This window comes from Crinia signifera, chromosome 4 (genome assembly GCF_055691185.1).
Source record: "Crinia signifera chromosome 4, ASM5569118v1, whole genome shotgun sequence".
NCBI classification, from domain to species: domain Eukaryota; kingdom Metazoa; phylum Chordata; class Amphibia; order Anura; family Myobatrachidae; genus Crinia; species Crinia signifera.
The window spans coordinates 287877393-287904505 of NC_139220.1; the positions used below are offsets into that span (position 1 = coordinate 287877393).

The 27113-nt window shown below is 44.9% G+C and overlaps 1 protein-coding gene across 1 annotated transcript; it reads right to left on the minus strand.

Moving 5' to 3' along the window:
• Window positions 1-2794: 2794 nt before the first annotated feature.
• Window positions 2795-26102, minus strand: LOC146075572 (volume-regulated anion channel subunit LRRC8C-like). The gene is made up of 4 exons (XM_083184928.1): window positions 25936-26102; window positions 23493-23685; window positions 6746-9037; window positions 2795-2958 (listed from the first exon to the last, which is right to left on the minus strand). The coding sequence occupies exons 2-4, from the start codon at window positions 23628-23630 to the stop codon at window positions 2950-2952; spliced, it is 2439 nt and encodes an 812-aa protein (XP_083041054.1). The 5' UTR covers window positions 23631-23685; window positions 25936-26102; the 3' UTR covers window positions 2795-2949.
• Between the last annotated feature and the right edge of the window lie 1011 nt (window positions 26103-27113).

A 27113-nucleotide genomic window follows, 5' to 3' on the forward strand; every position in this document is an offset into this window, starting at 1 on the left:
GAGGCGGGTGCACAAGTGCCTCAAATACTTGCGCGTCCATTGCTGCAAGTGGGGATACACGAGGGTCGCTCAGATGAGAGCAGGGACCTCTTACCTCGTGCTTATCCTTTCTTCAATAGTCTTCAACTGCACCAAAGCATGCTGTTTGCTGCCACCTGGATACTTATGTTGCAGTAATCGGCTGATGTTCCTATAATAATTTGCCCTGTATAAGTCCTGTATTATTTTCAACTGTAAGTCACTGTTTTCCTGTTTTGATTATGTTTACTTTCTACTTGGACGCTGCAGAACCCTTGTGGCACCATATAAATAAAGCATAATAATATTAATCTTGTGGCCTTATTGGATGAGCATACATGGGTATAAAGGGCTATTTACCATACCTCCCAACATAACCCTCTCCAGGAGGGACACAATGCTCTGTTTCTGGACTTCCCTGGTAATGTATGATTGCTATTACCTGTGTGGAAACACCTTTCTTACCATTTACCTGATTAAAACAGGTGATGGCAATCATAAATTAAAAGGGAAGTCCAGAAACAGAGCAGTGTCCCTCCTGGAGAGGGTCATGTTAGGAGGTATGATTTACGAATAATTGAAATTACGGGATTTGTTTATGTAGCAGGAAAATCCCTTTATCAGCAATTTCCAACAAAATTATTTGATAAATAGATGTCTTCTGACTGCCTTCTAACAGGTTGCTGGTGACAGGAGAGTGCGCACATTGTCAGCAACCTAGTGCACTGGACACTGGACGATATTTAGGTTTTGTTGTTCTGGCTCATCAGAATCATCAAAATAATGAACAATATTTCCTAGTGTTTGCCCAGCATTGCTCTTCCACATGCGAAATCTGGACAAAAAGCTCTTCCTCACAACTCCTATGTTGGGTATCTGGACTGATCATAGACTGATGATAGACAGTCATATGGTCGACCACTAATGGTCGACAGGGTTTAAAGAAAGACACAATAGGTCAACAGGGTCTAAAGGTCGACATGAAAAAGGTAGACATACATGGCGAGCCATGCGAGGGGACGCGGTACACTTAGACAATGTCTATGTCGACATAGACACCCTAAAAACATTAAAAACCCATGTCGACCTTTTGACCATGTCGACCTTTAGACCCTGTTGGCCTTGTGAAGGTCGACCTTATGTGCAATCCTGGCCATTTAAAGAGTTCTCAATTCGGGACTGCTCTGACACCTGCTGCTGTCCATTTTGATAGTTGCAGGAATCATTGCCTATACACCTCAGCAGAAAAAGCAGAGTCCCTGGCTGCCAGCTTTGGGCATCAGTTACAGTGGGGAGCAAAAGTTTGGGCACCCCAGGCAAAAATTCATTTCAATGTGCAAAAATAAACCAGGGAAAGATGGAAAAATCTCCAAAAGGCATCAAATTACAGATTAGACATTCTTATAACATGTCAAAAAAATTTACAAAAAATGGCGTCTGCAAAAGTTTGGGCACCCTACAGAGTTTATAAAATGCACCGGCCCCTTTGGACAGCTGAGACCTGGCAGTGACATGGATTGTTCTCAATCATCGTCTGGAAAGACCAGGGGATGTCAATCTCAAAGGTTTTAAAAGCCCAGACTCATCTGACCTTGCCCCAACAATCAGCACCATGGGTTCCTCTAAGCAACTGAGAATAGTTGACGCTCACAAAGCAGGAGAAGGCTATAATAAGATAGCAAAGCGTTATCAGATGCCAATATCTTCTGTTCATAATGAAATTAAGAAATTTGGTGGCTGTTTCCCCGGGCTTCAGTCCTACCAACCTTTGTGCTTGCATTGAGAATTTAGATCTTCATCTAATTCTCCACCACCTGCGGTAATAAGCCATTTGGTTCACTCATCTCCAGTTTCATGTTATGTATTTTTAATAAATGATTTTACACTATATATTCCCTATCATCTTTGTTTAGGGTCACACTCGATATCCATATACCTTATGAGGGGAAAATATTTGGAAGCTTAACCACATCCAGTGGGGAACCCCCATATCTACACAGGCTTTTTCTACACAGAGAAGAGGACCCCTTGTTTCCTCTGAGGAACGTATGGTATTTATTCCCATTCACATTCCTTTGTCTGGAGAAGAGGATCGTATTCCATGACATAGGAACGTATTATTCTCTATTTGTCAGCGCCAATGGAAGTCAGATCAAATCCTTTTCTTGCAATTTGTTATTCGAGTGGTTTTTAGGGCGACCACATTTTTGATCTGTCCATCACAAGGCAGCAGACCCAGCACACACCCATCATTAGACAACTTCTTTGTAACTCATGCACATGGTCAGGCATATTTAATTTAAAATTGATTATAGTTACACCACTGACGAAGGCATACCTAACTTCAAGCATGCCTCTCAACTGTCCCTCTTTCCGTGGGAATGTCCCATTTTTTGGGGGTGTTCCTGCTTCCCGCCCATGGCCTGCAGTGTCTCACGTGGGGGGGGGGGGGGGGGGGCAGTTGGGAGTCCTCACTGTCACTGCTGATTGCATGCTCCCACAGTGTCAAAACAAGGGCATAGCCTCATGGGAGTGATGCAATTTTTTAGGCCACACCTCTTTGTCGCTAGACCATGCTTCCAAATTTTGGCCTCACGCAAGCGTCCATCTTCGCTCCATCCAAAAGTTGGGAGGTATGTACAAGTGTCTGATTGATTGCTATGGGCCACACAACTGCTTGTCTCTTTTGGAAGCTTTAGTCAATCTACCCCAAAATATCATGATAAACAGAGAAAATATTCATTTGTTTTTATTGTATTGAAATAAATAACTGGTTTCAGATTTAAAATAAGAGTAAACTATATAGAGAGAAAGATTAGTTTCAGAGGTTTTTTTAGGCAAATAAACATCAAATGTTGCATTTCAACGTCGCAGTGTCTGTAGTCTGCTTTGCTTCTTCTGTGTGCAGTGACGAATTCTGACTTCTGATTGCTAAGCACTCTGTAAAGAAATGACTTTTTTAAGCGCATTTACCATGGTGCACTTTACAGTACATAGTCACTTTTTCTAAATCATACGGGAAATGCTGACTTTTAAGCATACTTGCATACTCTCCCAGAATGGCTGGGAGGCTTTTGAAAATCGGGTGGTGCTCACAGTGGTGCTCAAGGCCCTCAGAATAGTGGGCATGTGCCCGGCCAGCGCTTCCCATGTGCAACTTCTTCCCAGCAGCCGGAGTCAATTCCCTGCTACCAAGGGGTGGGACAATAATGCGATTTGTGGAGCAAGGGTGAGTCCCTGAAGACACAATTTTGCAGACACACACACCAGCATAATGTACCATGCCTGACTGCCATGTGGCGCTGGCTGCCTCCTCTAGGAGGGGGGCCTCAGCATATCGGCAAATGTTCTTAGGGGTATATTTACTATAAACTGGTTTGGCAAAGCTGCTACGACTGCTGTGCTTGCAAACCACCATAGTAATTGATGAAATACACAGATTTAGCGAATGCATGCGAGGGGATGTCAGATCAAAGTCAGTCTAGACTGACTTTTATCTTGGCCGGAGACGGCCGAATTCGGGGCGAGTGCTGATGTCATGTGACATCTGGTCCCATCCCGAGCAGGTATCCATGCAATGACGTCAGGTCCCATGCGAGGGGATGTATAAGCACACACATCCTCTCGCATGCAAATGCAGGGATTTGCGTGGTGGGGGTGGGAGGATTTTACCTGTTCGCTAGGCAGCGAACATACGCAGCCTAGCGAACAGGGCTGAATCAGGCCAAAAGTGAGTATCGCACAGAACTTCCACATTACATTCTCCATGCTTATATTACTCTCTAACGGCTTGATTCAGCATAAAAAAAGCATGAAAAACTCATGTTGACCTTCTCATGTGCTGACCTTTTCCATGTTGACCTTTTGCTTTTCTCGACTTTTTTGTACTGTCGCCCCCAATGCATGTCAACATTTTGTCAATACACCTACTGACTGCCTCATTGTTGACCTATTGACTGTCTACCTAGACATTGTATGTGAGCTTTGCCACACCCACCTCCCCAGGGGCAAACGCAGAATTATATATATATACACACACACACACACCATACATACTGTACATACATACACAAATAGCTTATACACACACAAACACATATCACATTTTATATATATATATATATATTATAACAAACACGATTTTGCAAAGACCCATGAATGCCGCTTTATGGAATTCCTGCATTGGAGCCATCTGTGTATTGTATCTACCCAATCAGGGCACCAGGGCATTTGTCTACACGGAATCGGAGTGCCAGCTCACAGCACCAGTGTGTATATATATATATATATATATATATGCGGCCAGGGTTTGGCACTCCCTGTAATTCGAATCCACCGAGCCGGTGCCTTAACTCTAGAGAAATACAGGAGCGACACGGTGGGGCACTCATAGCCTTTCCAAAGAATGTAGTCAAGCCAGTAAGCAACAACATTTCAATTTATAACCTGATGACAATTTATTTTATAAATTGAAACTTTGTTGCTTACTGGCTTGACTACGTTCATTGGAAAGGCTATGAGTGCCCCACCGTGTCGCTCCTGTATATATATATATATATATAATCTCCAAATCCGAGTAATGCCTTCATAAGTCCTCAGACAAACCAGCACCAGTAAACGTTTTGCAAGTAAAATATTTTATAATCCATGAATAGGATCCATTTTCAAAATCCAAAGTCCCAACATCACATGGCAATAACAGTTTGAGAAAGCACTCTCAGGTATACATTACGTATCCGGCTTCACTGGCCTCAGAGAGGATCCCTTAACGGGCCGTTTCGGTGTTACTCACGCCTTTCTCAAAAGGGGGGATGAGTACGGCTTCCCGGGATGCGGCAATCGACAGTCAGGTGGGCGAACACCTCCAAGCCACCGTGGTGGCTTGGGAGCCATCTTGAGTGGCGTGGAGGTGTTCGCGAGTCAGTGTGCGGCTTTACAATTAATAGATAAATGATATTATAGATGCCACTAGACTGTTCGATATGTGTGGCCGTAGGCAGAGTTAGTGCAGGAGCCTGCCAGCGAGAGATGGTCTCCCCGTAGTGCTCAGATACAGTTACAGTCTTTGTTATTACACTGAGATTATGTCAGGGTTGCCGACTTTCTCATTCTCCTCTCCGGGAGAAGCCCGGAGAGGAGAGATTCAGTAGCCGCTCAGGGGGCGGGGCTTAAGTGTGACATCACTAAGCCCCGCCCCCATGCTGGTAAACCAGCAAATTCAGTGATCTCCGTGGAGGGGGCGGGGCTAAAATGACGCGATTGTGTCATTTTAGCTCCGCCCCCTCCTCTGAGACCCGAGGATCGCGGCATTTTAATGCCGCGATCCGGGGGACAGCGGGGGTCCCCCCTGAATCCGGGAGGGTTGCCCACCCTTCCGGGGGGCCGGGAGGGAGCCCCGATTTTCGGGAGACTCCCGGAAATTTCGGGAGGGTCGGCAACCCTGGATTATGTGCGGCAGACTGGTTCTACGTGCCACTGGACCGTGGCCATCAAATGCCAAAGATGGGTACTTGCGCTTTGTATTTCTGGTTCATATGAAGCCACGGTGGAGTCAGCTTGCTCAGGGGTTATTGCTGGTGCTTGGAAGCAGCTTAGGAAGACATGTTTCGCCCCTCCCACGGGGCTTGATCACATAACATACATATATAAACACACACACATCATATACACATACATAGCAAATATATACACATCTTATACACACATGCACACCAGCATAGTTATTATAGCCCACAGCCTATACCCCTTCACCTCGGGATCTTAGTCACCTCACCTCCCTCATGAACATTGAACACAGACAAGGTAACTGCTTGCTGCTCCTGCCCCCACTCACTTCAAAGACAGCGCGGCCCTGGCTGTATGTTACGTCTTCAGCCTGAGAGGAGCTGCTCCCTCTGCCTGCCAGTGGCGCATCTTCACCTCACAGAGGGGTAGATTTATTAGGCTCGGTGAAGTGATAAAGTGTCTGATTTTTATCACTGGCCAATCAGCTCCTACCTGTCATATTTCAAACAAAGCCTGTAACTTCACAGTTAGGAGCTGATTGGCTGGTGATAAGAAACAGACACTTTATCACTTTACCGAGCTTAATAAATCTGCACCAGAGTGAGACGGCAGCTGCAGCAGGAAGGAGGGAGAGAGCAGTGACAGGAGCACTCGGCAAGTGACCCGCCGCCCGGAGAAAAACATGTAAACACCAGAACGGGCAGTAATGATACATCAGCGGCCAAGGGGGTTTCTAGATACTCGGAAACCCCCCCTGCGTGCGCGCCTGCTCCCCTCTCATAGCATAACTCTAACCATTTCCCTGGTGGTTATCCCTATCCTTTCTGCTAATGCCTATCACTAACTTCCCTTCTCATATTCTAACCCATGGGTCTTCAACCTGTGGCCCTCCAGATGTTGTTAAACTACATGTTCCAACATGCATTGCCACATTTTTTTTTCTATAAGAGCATGCCAAAAATGTCAGGGCATGCTGGGACATGTAGTTCCACAACATCTGGAGGGCACAGGTTGACTCCTCATAATGACCAACGCTCCCCCAAGTGCCTAACCCTAACCTCCACTCCCATAGTCTAACCCACTGCTGCCAGTCTGTGTAGAATATAGGCATGCCACATGTCGATATAGTGAAGATTATGACTACATACCTCGCTGTTCAATGTTCTGAATTTACATGTATTATAATGTAAGATTAAAATGGTTTATTCAAATAAATACTTACTGTACCATTGCTGTTAGAAGTCTTCATTTTCTCTTTCACATCATGGGGTAATGTGTCAAAAACCTCCTTCTCAACTAGCAACTGGTTCCTCTTGAGTAAAGAGCATTTTTCCAGTTCCGCAGGCAATTTTTCAAGTGTATTGTCCATTATATCTAGATGTGTTAATTGTAGTAACTCTCCAACAAGCGGTGAAAGGACAGAAATGTTGTTATGAGAAAGTATCAGCGTCTGGAGCTTACTGCAGGAGAAAAGATGGTTGGGCAGTGAAGTCAGCCTATTGTGAGATACTGAGAGGAACTCCAGGTTTACAAGCTGTCCAATCTCGGTTGGTAGGGTATGGATCTCATTATTCGACACATCCAAATGGGACAGTCTGGCCAACCTGAAGACTGCTACAGCAATTTCTGTGAGCTTATTTAAACTTATGTACAGAATTTCTAGGCTGGATAGTTTAGCGATGTGTGGAGGGATAGTAGAGATCTTGTTATTGGACAGACGCAGACAAACCAAGTTCTTCAACTGCTGGAAACCAGTGAGTTCCCCCAGGGAGCTCAGACTGTTATTGCTGAGGTCCACCTTCTGGAGTTTCACCAGGCTGAACACAGAACTGGGTATCCGATCCAACTGGCAGTAGAGTAACCTAAGGTCAGTTAGGTTTGTAAACTTCTTCAGGTTGGGGACAGCGGACAATTTACAAGTTTCATTATGGATTGTAAGACTTCTAAGTGTATGGACCAAATCCATTACAGCTGGAGGAATTGTGGGTGTATAGAGCTTGAGTGAAATAAACTTGAGCTCAGTAAGATCCTTGAATGGCTGTAAAACAATCATCTTATTTTCAAACTGTAGGCGGCCACTAATATATAGTTCCTGCAGACCTGAAAGGTTGTACATCCAAGATGGGATCTCATCTGGTTTGCTGAAATTCACTCTCAGAATTTCTAAGTTCTTCTTTAGAAAGGTCAGAGCTTGTGTTTCCACCTTCACATTACTGTCAGTCACCCACAATTCCTTCATCAATTTGAGGTTGGAAATAGCTGCCGTTAAAGTCATAATGGTAATGGCCTCAAGCTTCAATACCTCAAGCTCCACCAAATCAAAGACCTGTGTTGGGATGCCAGGCATCCTGCATAGTCGAAGTTCTGTCTTTCCCTTTGAGTTGATGGTCAAGCACTGCTTCAGTTTCTCTTGGTTCCAATAAAGGTTTAGGTTAACTTGAAGCAACTTGGTCTCACTAACATCCGACAGGAACACTGCAAACTTCCAGGAATAAAGCTTATCATATTGGTCGATCAAGTGAAGGAGAAAGGCAAAGTCGTTGGTTACATCCGGGATATCATCTAAGCCTGATTCTATCCGTATAGTTTCAAATGAGTATTCCTTTAACTTGTAGTAGAAGATCCAGGTTACTGTGTAAAAGCATATACAGGTGTAGATGCATAGTACAAACAGGTAGCCAATGGACAACATGCTAAACATTCTCCACATCCCATGGATACAGTAATAATCGGTGTAGCCGGTAATATTTAATGGCTCAACACAGTGGACCACGTGCTTCATGCGTGGTGTATAATACGAGACATATGCAATAAACGATGTTGCCTCCAGCAATCTGAGAATAGTCTGCCTCTTGTACATGCAGTAAAGTATGTCTTTCTCTTCTGTGTGAAGACGGAACTTTTTAACTTTCTCAAAAAGAGCCTTGGCCTGTTCCCCTTCTTTCTTGTCCAGAATTTTTATAGTTTCTCCAGTGTCAACCACAGTTCCAGCACGCCTCTCTGCTGGTCTCTCAGATTCTCCCAAATGGACTTGGCTAGTGTCTTTCTGTGAGGTTGCTGGTATTTCAGGTGATTCACTGCTTTTGAGCGTAGATACAGCTAACATTACTGAAGAAGAATTATCTACTTTGATAGATAATTGAGGCATTTGCTCATATACTGTCTGTGAAAGGGCTTTAATGGTCCAAGGCGAGTTTAGACACTTTCCTAAACAAGAGATAAATTGATCGATTTTTGAACTGGTCCCTGGAAACTTAAACCAAAAATTGCTGGTAATCAAGAAAATCATTGAGTTGGTCAGGATAAGATAAGGAAAGAACCTGGAGTAGGAAAGGGCTAAGTTATCGTAACACCATTGGTTAATCAGTAAATAATACTGGAAATCCAGCTTTGTCTTGTAACCTGATGGAAACAGGTAACTTTGCACCCCACTCGATGAAGTAAGATTAACTGCAACAGTTCCTTGATGATAACTTGGTGGTATAGGAGTACATAGCATTTTCTCAGAAGAAATCTATCACATAAAAAAATATATATTATTATTAGTACAAGTAAAATTGATGATTTTTTTGTTAGAAGAAAACAATGGAGATTGAAAGCCAATCAGAAAAAAGATATGAATTGTAGGGGGATGTATCAAACCTTATAGAAAAAATCAATTCTACCACAGGCGCTGCAATTCCACAAGCTGCATATAAGACTATAAAGATGGTCAGCGGACCACTCGAATGGATAATAATGGAAAGGATAGGTCTCACATGCGCTACAGGAATATCCAGATAGGGTTTATTTCCTCCAGATATACAGGGGGAGATGTATCAAACCTACTGAAGGGACAGGTGATGATTCCCATAGCAACCACTACTAATCGTGCAATCTTATAATATTGCTCACATGTACAGTATGCCAGATAAAAAAGCTTTTATTTAAAAAAAAAAAAAAGCAATGCAGGATCCGATATAAGACAACACCTGTAACCATACTAGATGTGACCCGGGTTGAAAAAAATGTTCCACACACTGCTAATGTAAAAAATGTAGACATTCAATTTAATTGCAATTGGAATTGAGGGGTAGATTTATTAACCCCTTCCTGACACAGCCAGTTTTTGCCTTCCTGACAGAGCCCTTTTTTTCAAATCTGACATGTATCACTTAAGTGGGGATAACTTTTTTTTGCTTTTACTTATCCCAGTGATTTTGAGATTGTTTTCTCGTGACACATTGTACTTCAAGTTAGTGGTAAATTTTCGTCGATACAGTCTGTGTTTTTTTGTGAAAAATACCAAAATGTCGTAAAAAAATGGAAAATTTAGCAATTTGCAAAAAGTAAAATTTTCTGCTTGTGAGACAAATAATCTTACCACTCAAAATAGTTAATAACTAACATAGACCATATGTATACTTTATGTTGCCATCATTATTTCAACCTCATTTTCATTTTTTTGGACACTAGGAGGCTTAAAATATGAATAGCAAATTCTCAAATTTTCAAGAAAATTTCAAACACTGATTTTTTTAGGGACCAGTTCAGTTCTGATGTGACTTTGAGGGACTTGTATGTGAGACACCCCCATAAATGATGCCATTTCAAAAACTGCACCCCTCACAGTATTCAAAACAGCATTTTGGAAGTTTGTTAACCCTTTAGGTGTTTCACAGGAATTAAAACAAAGTGTAGGTGAAATTTCAAAACTTCATTTTTTTTGCAGATTTTCAATTTTAATACATTTTTCTAAGGAACACAGTAGATTTTACTAGAGAAATGTGACTAAAAATTGATTCCCCCAATTCTTTTGTTTTCATAAATATCCTATATGTGGCCCTAGTGTGCACGTTGACCAAACCACAGGCTTCATAATAGAAGGAGCACCTACTTGATTTTGGAGCCTCCTTTTTATGAGATTATTTTTTAGGCACCATGTAGGTTTCTAGGCACCATAAGATGCTAAAAGTTAGGAACCTCCCCCACAAGTGACCCCATTTTGCAAACTACACCCTTCAGGGAATTCATCTAGGGGTATAGTGTACATTTCAAACCCCCAGGGGTTTCACCAATTTTGATACAACTGGGCTGTGAAAATGAAAAAATTTAATTTTTCATTTTCACAGCTCAGTTGTATCAAAATTGGTGAAACCCCTGGGGGTTTGAAATGTACACTATACCCCTAGATGAATTCCCTAAAGGGTGTAGTTTGCAAAATGGGGTCACTTGTGGGGGGGTTCCACTGTATGGGTGCTTCAGGGGTCATTCAACCAGAATCTGTGCTGCAAAATCCAAATATCACTCCTTCCCTTCTGAGTCCTGCCATGCACCCAACTGGTATTTTTTGGTCACATGTGAGGCATTGCCATACTCGGGAGAAATTGGGGCACAGATTTTGGGGTGCTTTGTCTCCTTCATTCCTTGTGAAAATGAAAAATTTTGAGCCAGATCTGCATTTTTGTGTAAAAAAATGTAATTTTTTACACAAAAATGCAGTTCTGGCTCAAAATTTTTCATTTTCACAAGGAATGAAGGAGACAAAGCACCCCAAAATCTGTGCCCCAATTTCTCCCGAGTACGGCAATGCCTCATATGTGACCAAAAAATACCATTTGGGTGCATGGCAGGACTCAGAAGGGAAGGAGTGATATTTGGTGGTGGAATGAATGGTGGGTGCTATGTCGCATTAGCAAGACCCCCGAAGCACCAATACAGTGGAACCCCCCCACATGTGACCCCATTTTGCTCACCAGCTTTGGGAGGGGGGCTGGCGCTGCGGCTGGTGGGGGGGTGGGAGGGCTGCTGACGCTGCGGCAGCCGGGTGGGTGGGAGGGAGGGGGGGCTGCCGGGTGGGAGGGGGGGGGGCTGGCGATCGGTGGTGATCGGTGCTGTACTTAACAGCACCGATCACCACCGATCACTGTGTTACCGAGCGGCTTAGCCGTCGGTAACACAGAAAACGCTGCAATTGGCTGTTCACATTTGAACAGCCAATCGCAGCGATCGCCGCGAGGGGGGATGTCTGCTGTCAGGGACAGCAGACATCTCCAAACTGTCACCACGTCTATAGACGCGGTGACAGTTTAAAACCATGACGTATATATACGTCTTCGGTCGGGAAGTACCTCCCGACCATGACGTATATATACGTCATATGTCGGGAATATCTTTCTATCTATCTGTCTATATATATATATATATATATATATATATATATATATATATATATATATATATATATATGTGTATATATATATATACACATATATATATGTGTATATATGTTTATATATATATATATGTGTATATATATATATATATATATATACACATATATATATGTGTATATATATATATACACACATATATATATACACACATATATATATATATAATTCAGTACATTACATGTTATTTTATTTATTTTATTTGTGCTGCGGCTGGCGGGGGGGTGGGAGGGGGGGAGCGCTGCGGCTGCCGGAAGGAGGGACTGCAGGGACTGCCGGGTGAGCTGCCGGGTGGGTGGGAGGGGGGGCTGGCGATCGGTGGTGATCGGTGCTGTACTGAACAGCACCGATCACTGTGTTACCGAGCGGCTTAGCCGCCGGTAACACAGGAAACGCTGTGATTGACTGTTCACATTTGAACAGCCAATCACAGCGATCGCCGACCGGGGGGGGCATCCCTGCCCCCCCTGGGCAGCGAGGGGGGATGTCTGCTGTCAGGGACAGCAGACATTTCCAAACTGTCACCGCGTCTATAGACGCGGGGACAGTTTAAAGCCATGACGTATATATACGTCATGTGTCGGGAAGTACATCCCGGCCATGACGTATATATACGTCAAATGTCGGGAAGGGGTTAAGCTCAGTGAAGTGATAAAGTGTCTGGTTTTTATCACCGGCCAATCAGCTCCTACCTGTCATTTTTCAAACCAAGCCTGTAACTTCACAGTTAGGAGCTGATTGGCCGGTGATAAAAACCAAACAGTTTATCACTTCACCGAGCATAATAAATCTGCCCTATAGTGTCTAAATGTTATACATTAGCAGTGTGTGGAACATTTGTTTTCAACACCACTATACCATACCAAATACCCGGGTCACATCTAGTATGGTTACAGGTGTCGTCTTATATCTGATCATGCAATGCTTTTTTTTTTTTTTTTTTAAATAAAAGCTTTTTTTATCTGGTCTCGGTGAGAATCCATCCAAAGAAACCTTAATAAGAGTTCACGCAGCCTATGAGATGTAAGCATACATGTGAGCAATATTATAAGATTGCACGAGTGAGGTGATCCCGTAATATCCCCGGAACTTTGGAATCTCTGGGAACACTCTTTCCATAATCTCCGTTTGCACCAAAGGAGAACATTGTATTTAAACATAGAAACATAGAATTTGACGGCAGATAAGAACCATTTGGCCCATCTAGTCTGCCCCTTTTTTTACCCTTCAGGTAAACTCAACCCTTTTAATCCTTATTTCTTTGTAAGGATATTCATATGCCTATCCCAAGCATGTTTAAATTGTTCTACTGTCTTAGCCTCTACCACCTCTGATGGGAGGCTATTCCACTTATCCACTACCCTTTCTGTGAAGTAATTATTTCTAACATTTCCCCTGAACCTACCTCCCTCCAGTTTCAGTGCATGTCCTCGTGTTTTATTACTTGTTTTCCTTTGAAGAAAATTTCCCACCTGTACTATGTTAAAACCCTTGATATATTTGAAGATTTCTATCATGTCCCCCTTTCCCTTCTCTGCTCCAAACTATACATGTTAAGATCTTTTAGTCTATCCAGGTAAGTTTTGTGATGTAGGCCATGAACCATTTTAGTTGCCCTTCTTTGTACACTCTCCAATGTATTTATATCCTTCTGAAGATATGGTCTCCAGAACTGGACACAGTATTCCAGATGAGGTCGTACCAATGACCTATAAAGTGGCATTATTACGTCTTTTTTTCTGCTACTGATTCCTCTGCCTATGCAACCAAGCATCTGACTAGCCTTCCTCATTGCTTTGTTACATTGCCTCCCTGCCTTTAAGTCACTTGAACTAATGACTCCTAGATCTCTTTCCTCCTCAGTAGTTTCCATTATAGTACCCTTGATACTATATTGAGCCTTTGGGTTTTTGAGTCCCAAGTGCATAATTTTGCATTTTTTAGCATTAAACTGTAGTTGCTATTCTCTTGACCAATTCTCAAGTTTACTTAGATCATCAGTCATTTGATTTACCCCTCCTGGTGTGTCTACTCTGTTGCATATCTTTGTATCATCTGCAAAAAGGCATACTTTCCCTTCAATACCATTTGCAATGTCACTAACAAAGATATTAAAGAGCACTGGTCCAAGTACAGATCCCTGGGGTACTCCACTGGTAACATGTCCCTCCATAGAATGCACTCCATTTACTACAACTGTCTGTTTCCTATCCTGCAACCAGGTTCTTATCCATTTAATTGTTTTATAATCCAATCCCACACTTTCAAGTTTATTTAGCAGCCTGTGATGTGGGACAGTGTCAAATGCCTTACTAAAGTCTAGATATGCCACATCTACAGCCCCCCCTTCATCTAGTATTTTGGTCACGGAGTCAAAAAAGTCAATGAGACTTGTTTGGCATGATCTCCCTGCAGTAAAACCATGCTGTTTTGGATCCTGTAAATTGTTTAATTTAAGATATTCCACTAATCTTTATTTTAATAGTGTTTCCATTAATTTCCCTACTACTGATGTAAGGCTCACTGGTCTGTAGTTTCTTGCTTCTTCTTTGCTTCCGCTTTTGTGCAGTGGAACTACATTTGCTTTTCTCCAGTCCTCTGGAACTGCACCTGTATCTAGTAACTGGTTGAATAAATCTGTTAATGGCGCTACCAACACATCTTTTAGTTCTTTTAGTATCCTTGGATGCACTCCGTCTGGCCCCATTGATTTATCCACTTTCAGTCTTGAAAGTTCTGTTAGGACTTTCTCCCTAGTAAATGTACCTCCATCTACCTTATTTTTATGAATATCCTTGCAACTTAACTGTGGTCCCTTCCCTTCTCCTTCTATAGTGAATACAGAGCAAAAGTAATTATTTAGATGATCTGCAATTGCTTTGTCTCCCTCCACCAAATTCTCAGTGTCTGTCCGCAGTCTTATTATTCCTCCATTTGATTTTCTCCTTTTACTTATATACTTAAAAAAAGTTTTGTTTCCTTTATCTACTGACTGAGCCATTTTCTCTTCAGCTTGTGCCTTGGCACACCTGATCACTTTCTTAGCCTCTTTGCGTCTGGCAAGATACACTTCTTTGTCATTATTATTTTGAGTCTGCTTGTATGTCCTAAAGGCCATCTTTTTTGCTTTTACACTAGTTGATACCTCTTTAGTAAACCACACTGGCTTCCTTTTCCTGGTACTTTTCTTAACCCTTTTGATACAAAGGTCCGTTGCCTTTAGTATTGCACTTTTTAATTTTCTCCACCTCTCCTGCACTCCTTTCAAGTTCATCCAATCCGCTAATGTGTCGCTTAAACATCTCCCCATTTTTGCAAAGTCAGCCTTCCTAAAATCCAACACCTTAGTTTTTGTGTGACTGGAGTTGGACCCTGCCTTGATACTAAACCATACTGCTTGATGATCACTGGATCCCAGGTTCTCACCCACATATATGTCTGATATCCTGTCACCATTTGTGAGTATTAAATCTAATATTGAGTAGGCTCCCTCACCAATTGCTTGAGAGATGCTCCCTGTAGGGAATTTAGAAATTTGCCACTTGTAGATGATCTTGCAAAAGACTCCTCCCAATTCACATCAGGTAGATTAAAGTCTCCCATGATTCTGACTTCTCCCTTTAAAGCCATTTTAGTGACATCAAGCAATAGGCTCCTGTCCAAATCCTGCCCCTGGCCTGGTGGCCTATAGATGACCCCAGTACGAATAATGTCTTTCTATGGTCACCCAAAGGGCCTCAGTTTTTTCTTCAATGTTTTGTATTAAAGTAGCATTTATGCTTTTCTTTACATACATTGCTACCCCTGCTCCGATTCTTCCCATTCTGTCCTTCCTAAATAAATTGTATCCTGGTATAGCTATGTCCCAGCCATGGTTCTCATTACACCATGTCTCTGTGATAGCCACAATGTCTAGGTCATCCCTTGTCATTATAGCAATTAGATCAGGAATTTTGTCTCCTAGGCTTCTAGCGTTTGCACACATAGTTTTAAAAATTTTGCCTGTGCATCTGTTATTTATACAGTCTTACACTATTGTATATTCTCCCCCCTCTTTTTTCTGAATCTTGGAATGTATGTGAGGGTGAAAACTCATCTGGAGGAAATATTCCCTATCTGGACATTCCTGTGGCGCATGTGAGACCTATCCTTTCCATTAGGATGTACCCAACCTTCTAAAGAGAAGTTACCTTTATCCACCAATCATTGTCTAGTGATCATTTATAAAGTAAATTCTAAACAAATGAAAGATGGAATCTGATTGGTTGCTATGGGAATCATCACCTGTCCCTTGAGAAGGTTTGATACATCTCCCCCTGTATAACATGAACCACCGGGGAGACCTGATACACACACAATGGGCCTTATTCAAACCTGATCGCTGCTCTACAAAACTGCAGAGCCCTGTGATTAGATAGCTGCTGCCCGCCATAGTCAAATCCAGCTGTGTGCAAGGCTACGAAATGATTAGGAAAATCACACCGATCTGCGAATAGCAGCAAATCCATTCGCAACACACTCACCATCGAATGATTTTTCTATTGTGTGCAGTCTGCGCATGATCCCGGGGACCTACCAGTGCAATAGAAACAGGCTGATTGGGGACAGAGCTGAAAACACCTGTGCACGCCTGTGTTTTTTCTGACACTCCCCTAAAATGGACGGTTACCACCCGTAAACGGCAACTTCGTGTCAATCACACTGTGGCTGGATTTCTGAACATTGTTTTTATGATTTTTGTCTCTGTTTGGCTTCCTGTTGGGACCCAGACACACATGCAGTAGTTCAATATCAGTCGATGTGTGAATTCGCATAGCAGCGTCTGAATAACCGCCAATATACAACAGTCTCTAACAAGAAATAGATATTACTGTAGTTCAATTTATCTCACAGGCACCATCACAAAATCACAAAATCATCAAATACAAATAAATAAATAAATAGTATTTTGAAGACTTTGTCTTTTGAGCTTTACACAATGCTGTGATGTCATGTCATTGTGTCCTATTCTACTCAAACCAACAGCAACATTAATTCTCAAAACTATTGGCAGATCCTCTGATGGTAATAGGTGTCAGCGTTGTGCGATGGAGATTAGTCCACATGGCAGTAGAGGCGGCACAGACAGGGCCAGATTAACAATAGGGTGGATTGAGCTGCACTCACACTTAAAAATAGGCCTGCCATCATGACATATTGACATAATGGTGATCACAGGCAGTGCTATTTTTCAGCAGGAACGGTCCGGAACGCCGTTCCTGAAGTTTAAATAAAAAATGACGTCATCAGGAACGGCGTTCCGGAACCTGCTCAGTACTCGGGTCGCGGTGGGGGGCTCATCGCGCGCGAGGGGAAAGAGCGACTGAATAGCCAGTGAGTGTGCCTGGCTGTGACGGGCGGCGTGCGTCTGGCAGTCGCAGCTGTCCTACTTCATGCCGGCCGCTGCGCGACTCTGTGGGTAGCGCTGTCCACAGCAACTACGCAGCGGCAGGCGGGCAGTCCAGCAAGAGAAGGGGGAGCGGCCACGACCTCCGGAGCAGCCGCGGGAGAAGCGGCAGAGATGAATTGGTGAGTGTGGTCACGGTGCGGTGCTCCTAGCAGCAGCGAGTCAATCTCACCCGCTCCCCGTGCTGCGCTGCCTGCTGCTGTGTACTTGTAGTTCTTATTCTGCAGTGCAGTCACCACAGCAGGAGGCAGCGCAGCACGGGGAGCGGGTGAGATTGACTCGCTGCTGAGCTTGTGCAGCCTTCAGTACAAAAAAATTACTTATGTCCATCTGCTGATGAAGGGTTCCTCGCTCAGGTGCTGTCTCCCACCTCCAGGCCTCCACGCTCCTGCAGCAGTGCTCCTCTTCCCCTGCCCCGCAGTTGCTTTTGGTGCCTGAAAATGATGAGCTTAGTGTGTGTGATGTAACATGTAAGGGGCATCAGTCTGTGATGTAACGTGTAAGGGGCATCAGTCTGTGATGTAACGTGTAAGGGGCATCAGTCTGTGATGTAACGTGTAAGGGGCATCAGCCTGTGATGTAACGTGTAAGGGGCATCAGCCTGTGATGTAACGTGTAAGGGGCATCAGCCTGTGATGTAACGTGTAAGGGGCATCAGCCTGTGATGTAACGTGTAAGGGGCATCAGCCTGTGATGTAACGTGTAAGGGGCATCAGCCTGTGATGTAACGTGTAAGGGGCATCAGTCTGTGATGTAACGTGTAAGGGGCATCAGTCTGTGATGTAACGTGTAAGGGGCATCAGTCTGTGATGTAACGTGTAAGGGGCATCAGTCTGTGATGTAACGTGTAAGGGGCATCAGTCTGTGATGTAACGTGTAAGGGGCATCAGTCTGTGATGTAACGTGTAAGGGGCATCCGTCTGTGATGTAACGTGTAAGGGGCATCCGTCTGTGATGTAACGTGTAAGGGGCATCCGTCTGTGATGTAACGTGTAAGGGGCATCAGTCTGTGATGTAACGTGTAAGGGGCATCAGTCTGTGATGTAACGTGTAAGGGGCATCACGGTGTGCGAGGTAACGTGAAAGGGGCATCACGGTGTGTGATGTAACGTGTAAGGGGCATCACGGTGTGCGAGGTAACGTGAAAGGGGCATCACGGTGTGTGATGTAACGTGTAAGGGGCATCACGGTGTGTGATGTGACGTGTAAGGGGCATCACGGTGTGTGATGTGACGTGTAAGGGGCATCACGGTGTGTGATGTGACGTGTAAGGGGCATCACGGTGTGTGATGTGACGTGTAAGGGGCATCAGGGTGTGTGATGTAACGTGTAAGGGGCATTATGGTGTGCAAAATCCAGAATAGGATTGAAGCAAGGGTTAAAAAAAAAACATAAGGCAGACCAAGGGGCGGGGCTGTGGGTGGGTCAAGGGGCAGGCTGTGGGCAGGCCAATGTCTAGGAATCTCTCAACACAAAGGTGGCAACCCTAGCTCTGCACCAGGGGTCCTCAGACAAGAGGCCCGGCATACCGGTGGAGGCCCACGCTGGAAAGAGGGAGAGCTGCCTGAGGTACACTCGCCACTAAGGGGGGAGGAAGGATTAGGAGGCGCAAAGTAATTTCTGTAACTTTCAAACACCTGTCTGCTCTCACTTCTCTACCACCACCACCCTCTCCTCCTCTACCATCCCCCTTTCCTCCTCTTTTAAACCCCCCTCTCCTCCTCTAACCCGTTTCCTCCCCTACACCCCCTCTCCTCCTATGCAACCCCCTCTCCTCTTTTACCACCCCCTTTTCCTCCTCTAACCTCTGTCTTCTCCACTATAACCCCGTCTCCTGCTCTTCCAAGGAGTTGCAGCCCTCTGCTGCCAGTGCCACGGATCAGGAGGAGACACGTTGCTGTGGATGGCGGGAGGAAGTCGTCACCGTGGATTGGAAGGAGGAGGCCTGGGTGCCGCAGATAGGAGGTTGAGGCTCTACACCAGGGGATCGCAGACAAGAGGTCCTGGCATGCGGTGAGCGGGAGGAGGAGGCCCGGCGCTGGAGAGAGGGAGAGCTGCCTGAGATACACTCACCACTTTGATAGTTACAGAAATTATTTTGCGCCTCCTAATCCTTACTCCCCCTCAATCAAACACCTGCCTGCTCTCCCTTCTCTACCACCCTCCTCTCCTCCTCTACCGCCCCCTCACCTCCTCTACTCCCCCCCTCTCCCCTATACCACCCCTCTTCACCTCTACCACCCCGTCTCCTCCTATACCATCCCCTCTCCTGCTCTACCACCACCTCTTCTCCTCTACCACTCCCATATCATCCTCTACACCCCCTTTACTCCTATACTACTCCTTCTCTTCATCTACCTCCCATCTCCCCCTCTACCACCCCCATCTCCTCTAACCCCTGTTTCCACCCCTAAACCCCTCTCTCCTTCTCTACCCCCTCTCCTCCTATACAACCCCCTCTCCTCCTCTGTCCCCTCTCCTCCTCTACCACTTCCTCTCCCCTTTTACCACACCCTCTCCTCCTCTAACCCCTGTCTCCTCCTTTACAACCCCATCTCCTGCTCTACCACCTCCTTTCCTCCTTTAACCCCAGTCTCCTGGAGTATTGGTGTGTGTATGTGGGAATATCGGGGGGGGGGGGAGAGTAGGCAGATACCTTGCACCGGCCCTGCGGCCCCTCCCCCTCCCTCTCTCCTCCCATCTCTCTTACTCCTTATCTCCCTTTCCTCTCAACCCACTCTCCCTTCCCCCACTCTCTTTCCCTCTGTCACTTACTCTCACCCTCCTCTCCCTCTCTCTCCCCCTCACACACTCTCCCTCTCTTCATTTTCTCATTCTGCCCATCTCTCACTCTCCCCTCCCCCTATCCTCCCATCACTCACTTTCCCCTTTCACCCAATCCCTCTCTCCCCTCTCTTTCTCTCCTCCTCTACCCCCTCCACCTACCCCCTCGTTCTCTTGCCCCCTCTCTTATCCCCTCTCACTTACTCTCCCCTCTCATGCATCCTCTCATTCTCTGCATTCTCTCTGTCTTCGCTCTCTCCCCCCTATTTTTATGCTCACTTACTCACTCCCTCCTTTGTCTCTCACTCACACCCTCCCTGTCCCCTCTCTGCCTATTCTCACCCCCCTCTCTCTATTCCACTCACCTCCTCTCTCCCCTCGCTCTCTGTGCCTCACTCATCTCCCCTCTCACTGTCCCCATCTCCCGTACCTCTCACTCCCATCCCTCTCTCCACCTTCCCCAGCTCCCTATGTCTCTCCCTGTAGCCATCTTTGTCTCTATCTCTCCCCATCACCCACTGCATCACCATCTACCTCTCCATTGTAGCACTATCTCACCATTTTCCTCTCTCTCCTGTCACTCTGTCTTGCCTGGACATTACCCTCTGCCTACATTACATTAGGAGGAGGGAGAGTGCAACATGCAGTGTATAAATAGTGCCAGGTTTCCATGCGCCCTCTAGCTAGCGGAAGTCTAGCTTCCCCAAATATATATATATATATCTGTGTGGGCCATATGTATAACGGGCATCTCTCTGTGTGGCATATGTTTAATGGGCATCTCTGTATGTGGCATATGTATAACGAGCATCTCTGTGTGGCATATGTATAATGGGCATCTTTGTGTGTGGCAAAGGTATAATGGGCATCTCTGTGTGTGGCATATGTATAATTTGCATCACTGTGTGTGGCATATGTATAATGGGCATCTCTGTGTGTGGCATATGTATAATTTGCATCACTGTGTGTGGCATATGTATAATAGGCATCACGGTGTGTGGCAAAGGTATAATGTGCATCTCTGTGTGTGGCATATGTATAATGGGCATCACGGTGTGTGGCATATGTATAATGAGCATCACGGAGTGGGGCATATGTATAGTGGGCATCACGGTGTGTGGCATATGTATAATGGGCATCTCTGTGTGTGGTATATGTATAAAAAGGGTTACGGAGTGGGTGGGGCATATGTATAATGGGCCAATTCTCGGCGTGCAGGTTGCAAAACTGCGGTATAAAGTAGTCTTTTCCTGCAATGCTGTGCCCCTTGCAGTGAGGTTACACCCTTGCACGCCTAAGGCGCGCGCATATTCTCCACTTTGCTGCTGGGGATTGTTATGTTACTGCCACTGTTGGGAGGAATTATATGTTTTTCTTTTTTTTTTATGTAATGCCCCGCCCCTTTTGTAGCTCCTCCCATATCACCGCCCACTTTCTGCCCCGCCCACAGTTCCTGAACCTATTTTCCTACAAAAATAGCACTGATCACAGGCACCAGCTGGCTACATGGTTGGGCCATAAATCATAAGCACCCTCTGTCACTTACTGCCTCTCCCCAATGTCACCATCTCCCTGTCACTCGGTGCCTCTCCCCAGCATCACCCATTGAATTTTACCATTTCACCCACTGCCTGTTACCCATTGCCCATCTTCAACTGACTCTTGCCATCACCCTCTCCTTCCTGTCATCCACTGCCTTTCACCCTCCCTCTCCTGTTTCCCACTGCCTGTCACCCTCTCCCTGTCACCCTCTACCTCTCCTTAGTCGTATGTCATATGACATATTGGGCCTTATTCTAGTTCACTCTTAGAGCATACCTCCCAACTTTCCATGCGAAGAAATAGGGACACTCGCGCGGCGAAGCCGCGCGAGCGCCCGAAAAGGGGGCGTGGCGTATGCAAATGAGGGCGCGGCTTATGCTAATTAGCCACGACCTCATTTTCATACGAGAATAGACGCTGTGCGCATGCGCACAGCGTCTATTCTACTACATTGGGGGGTCTCCCAACTGCCACCCCCCCGCAGCGGGACAATGCCTGCCGCGGGTGGGACGTCGGGACAGGACCCGAAAATCGGGACTGTCCCGACGGAATCGTGACAGTTGGGAGGTATGTTAGAGGCAAATTCCTTCTTAGATGGACAAAACCATGTGCACTGCAGGTGGGACAGATGTAACAGGTGCAGAGAGAGTTAGATTTGGGTTGGGTTTTTCTTCAAAGTGAGATCGATATTGCAGTGTAAAAATAAAGCAGCCAGTATTTACCCTGCACAGAAACAAAATAACTCACCCAAATCTAATTCTATCTGCACCTGTTACATCTGCCCCCCTGCAGTGCACATGGTTTTGCCATTTGAGAAGGAATTTGCCTCTTAGAGTGAACTAGAATAAGGCCCATTATGTACTTGGGGTGGGAAAAGTTATTGCAAGTTTGCAGCAGGTAAAGGAGGCAAGATTTCCATTTGCAGCCAGGAGTATATTAATGCTGGATGTCTAAAGTAGCCGGCACATGCGTGTACACAGTCACACATGTACAGTGATGACAGTGGGGCGTATATAATATATAGCAGTGGTGACACAGTATAAGGAGCTTGTGTATAGTGGCACACAGTCTCCACTCTAGGAAAAGCTGAAGGGCACGACCTGGAGAAGTCATGCAGAGAGCTGCACATGTCCAGCAGCACACTTGGTAGGTCAGGGGTTACGCCTCTGGATCTGGGCTTATATGATGGAGGACACCGTGTGCAAGCATACCCACACCTCCTAACTGTCCCATATTCTGTTATTGGGGGGGGGGGGGGGCAGTTGGAAGTCCCCCAGCCCAGTGCTGGTTGCTTAGAGGAATAGATGCTGTACGAATGGCAAGTTCTCTTATGTGTTCTGCAAGCATGTGAGCCTGGAGCAGACTTATATGGGGTCAATGTGTTTTATTTTTGTGTTCTATGGGGGACCATCTGCTATGTTGACCATTTTCATGTCGATCATTTGACCATGTTGACCTAATGCATGTTGATCAATAGTGATTGGCCTATTGACCCCATATAGACAAATTGGTGACACTAAGGAGTTTATTTACTATAGATGGGAGTTCTATTGAAGATGGAATATTGCTATGGGCAACCAATCAGAATCTTCTTATTTATTTAGCACATTCTAGAAGATAATAGATTTAATCTGATTGGTCACCCATAGCAACATCACATCTTCAATAGAACTCCCATCTTAGTAAATAAACCCCTAAGAAAGAGAGCAGCGTCCTTCCCCTCATGCGACCGATGTCATTGATTTAAATATGCTCAATAGCAGAATAATAAGCTGTGTTTTTCGGGGGTGTACAAAGCCTACAAAGAACCAAGAAAAAAAGAACATTAAACATTATTCAATTGCCTCTAATCAATAATCGGGGGTAATTGTCCTGCCGCAGGGCTATTCTGTTAGTCCCGAATAGCAGGCGTGTGTGAAACAATGCACCTTCCTTTCTGCTGGTCTTTGCACCTAGCACTATGTGTATCTCTCTGGTATACTTACTAGTAGACTGGCAGCAAACATGGATACCATAAGCATGAAGATGTTCATGTAATCAGACATAACATCCCACCATGGTTTCAAGATCCGTAGAGCAGGGTCTTGTGCACTGAAACTCTTGAGTTCAGACAATGGAATCATGCTCTAATGAGTTTAGTACCAGTTTTTCCAACACAGATGTGCAATAAATGTCTGCCTACAGAAAAAAAGAAAATGAGCTTAGTTTAATTATTAAAATATATTTGATCAGACCTCAGTGTCCTGTTAAGGGCTCACAGAGTTATCCCAAAGATATAGGAATGTTCTTCAGTGCCATTCAGTAGCAGATTTGACCTATGCCACCTCAGTCTGTGACTGCACTGGCTTCACCATGGCTGGCAGTGACTTCCTATTGAAAGTGCTACCTGTCACTCACAGACATTACAGGCAGCCCCAGAGGGAGGTGATTTCCCCCTCCTGGAATGCCAGACCAGACTGTGACGCAGTATATGTGCTTCCAGTAGGAAGCCTCTCCCTACAGTAAGTACTACCTGGCTGTGGACTGCAGCATATGCATATGCAGTCCATAGACTCCAGTGGTTTGCGCCTGCAATCCAGTTGTTGCTTGTGCCCCAGCGCCTGACAGATCCATTACGTAGGTGCTCGGACTAGGGATGGCCATCGATGGTTGCCATCGATTACAATTCTGCAATTGCTTAAATATGCAATGGATGACCATCAATATTTTTACATATCGATGGTCATCCATTGTGTTTGATTGATTGGCCTTTTCGGGTTGGCGTCAAAAGTGGGGTGGCGTTAACAATGGGGGGGCCATTTCACCCATGAGGGGGGGGGGGGTTAGCAATTAAAATTGGGGTTTTGGGGGCTTTTTACATTGATTCCAATGTAAAAATCTCGTCGATCGCGTCATCTCATGCATCTTATGCCGCACAAACACATAAGATGCATGAGATGCTTGAGATATCAGCCCCACACATACAATCTAGATCGTGGGCGCCGTGCTAGGAAAGCAGTACCGGCAAATTCCCTCTAAAATGGACAGAACCCTGTGCGCTGAAGGGGGTTGGGGGGGAGGGGCAGATGTAACATGTGCAGAGAGTGGATTTGAGAAGGAATTTGTCTTTGCAAATGAACCAGACTAAGGGCCAATGTGTATGATATATTGTTCTAATACCTCTAGGAATGATATAGAGGGCAGTATTCAATGAGAATTTTGACGATGTGCAGCGAATCCTGTTTAGGATTCTCTGCACATTCGCCACTGCCCGCCGCGTTCCGGAGCCTCGCCGGCTCCAGTATTCAACGAGTCAGGGGCTCACTGCCCCTGACGATGCCGCAGGAAGCCTGAGGACAGCGGCAGGCAGGGAGATGGAAGTCTCCCTGCCTGCCCCAGAACGTTGGTGGGGGGGAGGTGGGCTCCCCGGGAGCCAGGCAGCACAGGCTGCCCCCGGGATAGCCAACAGGGGACCGGGTATTCACTACACCCGATCGTGCATATGTAATGATCGGGTGCAGTGAATATATGAATATCTAATGAGCGGCTCGGCTCGGCTCCCGGCCCCCTGCTGGCTGCTCTGTGTAAAAAAATAAAAATAAAAAATATATATTTTTAAATTAAATATATATTCATGTGCTTACAGCACATGAATAAAAATAGAATGCCCCTCCTCAGAATAAAATTCCTGATTTTTTTACATCAAATGTAAAAAACAAAACACTTTATTTTAAAAGTTCACATTCCACTTCACCATAAAAAGATAGCGATTGCTACTCGGTGAATCATGGCGATAAAAACCTTGAAATGTATTCGCCATCTGGTCATTGAATAGGGCGATTCACCTTTTTAGTCAGAAATTCGCATTACTGCACGAAAATAGCACAAAAATCGCCGTAGAACATGGCGAATCAGCCTCATTGAATACTGCCCATAGTGTATAGTATATATAGTGTATAGTGTGATATATACTGTATGATACAGTATATCGCTTAAAAAACCCCTTCCCAACACCCCATCCTTCCCCATGTGACATCATGTCCAGTGAAAGGGGACATCTGGTCCAGGAAGAAGCTTAGCACCCAGTGACCAGTAGCACGCGCACATCGGACGTGTCGGCAGATACTTAGAACTATATATACACATGTTGTTTTCTGCACTCACTGCATTGTACACACTATTTCCACCTCTGCATCTTTCCCTTAAACTCTGTATTTCCAGGGCTTCTATGAAACGTTTTGCAAAGCTTCAGTATAATTTAAGAAAGATTTCCTAATTAACATATAGTACAGTTCCCCATATGTTGTGGTACTAGTAGCCCCAGCATGCCCTGCCCTCTCAGCCTCAGACCTGCAGAGAGGCTGGAACTTGTCAATGTAATAAACATGGTGATTTGGGTGACAGGATATGATGGGACTTGTAGTTTAGCACTACCAAAAGGTAACCTACCTCAGCACTACTGGAAACTTCAATTAGGAATAGAGTGTTACCTTCTTATGTGCTAGGATACTATATCTGCCCACTGTCTCCTATCTTATTTACTAGTTGATATTTTCACTAAAAATGTAGCAGTGAATTTGCCTGTGGCTCCCTCCTCCCTAACTGCCACCAACTCCTCAAAGATGGCCGACAGTCTGTCCTCTAAAACCATGGCAACGCCTTTTAAAGCTAGGCCCAAGTTTAGCTCCACCCCTACTGGACACCAATGCTGCTCTGTCTCCTACTAACCATAGATACAAAACTCTTTAGTACCAACCTGTGGCGTTGTCTCATGCACATCAAATATACAGGGGTAAATATGGGAGTCCTATGGAAGATTCTACTTCTTATAGATTTAGCATCTTCTAGAAGATATTAGAAATCCCATCTTAGTGAATTCACCCCTAATTATAAAATGTTTGAGGCTTTGTTGGACATTAAGGCTTTTTTATTGTTAGTTAGTTTTATTTTTTTTTAAGCTCAGCAGTGTCCCGACTCCTCCTGAGAGGAGAGAGCAGCAGTCCTGGACTCCTCATAAGTAGCCTCAAGTCCAGTGCAGGTGCAGTTGCTAGAGCTGCACATATCTTCTGTGCATGAGAGAAACATTGATGTTTTGAAGCAAGAAACGTGCATCATAGAATAGTTGCAAACCTTCAACTAGAGAACATGCCATAAACATCAATGGCAATCATTTCTACTGCACAATCTGCAGCTTCTAGAACAGGCGTAGGCAACAGGTGGCTCTCCAGCTGTTGTGAAACTACAAGTCCCAGCATTAGGGAGTGCTAAATATGTGGCATGGCATGCTGGGATTTATAGTTTTACAACAGCTGGAGATCCATTATGGCAGGTTTACCTACCTGACCCTCTCCTTCAGGGAGAAAATGCTCTGTTCCTGGACTTCCCTGATAATGGGCCAGATTCTCTAAGCTTCAAAAGTGATAAAATGGAGAGTGATAAACAGCCAGCCAATCAGCTCCTACCTGCCATGTCACAGACTGTGTTTGAAAAATGGCACACAGGAGCTGATTGGCTGGTTGTTTATCACTCTCCATTTTATCACTTTTGAAGCTAATGCTGTGTACACACGGGGGGGCTATAGGGCTGAAATCGCTGGAAATATGGTCGCTGGCGACCATATTGTCAGT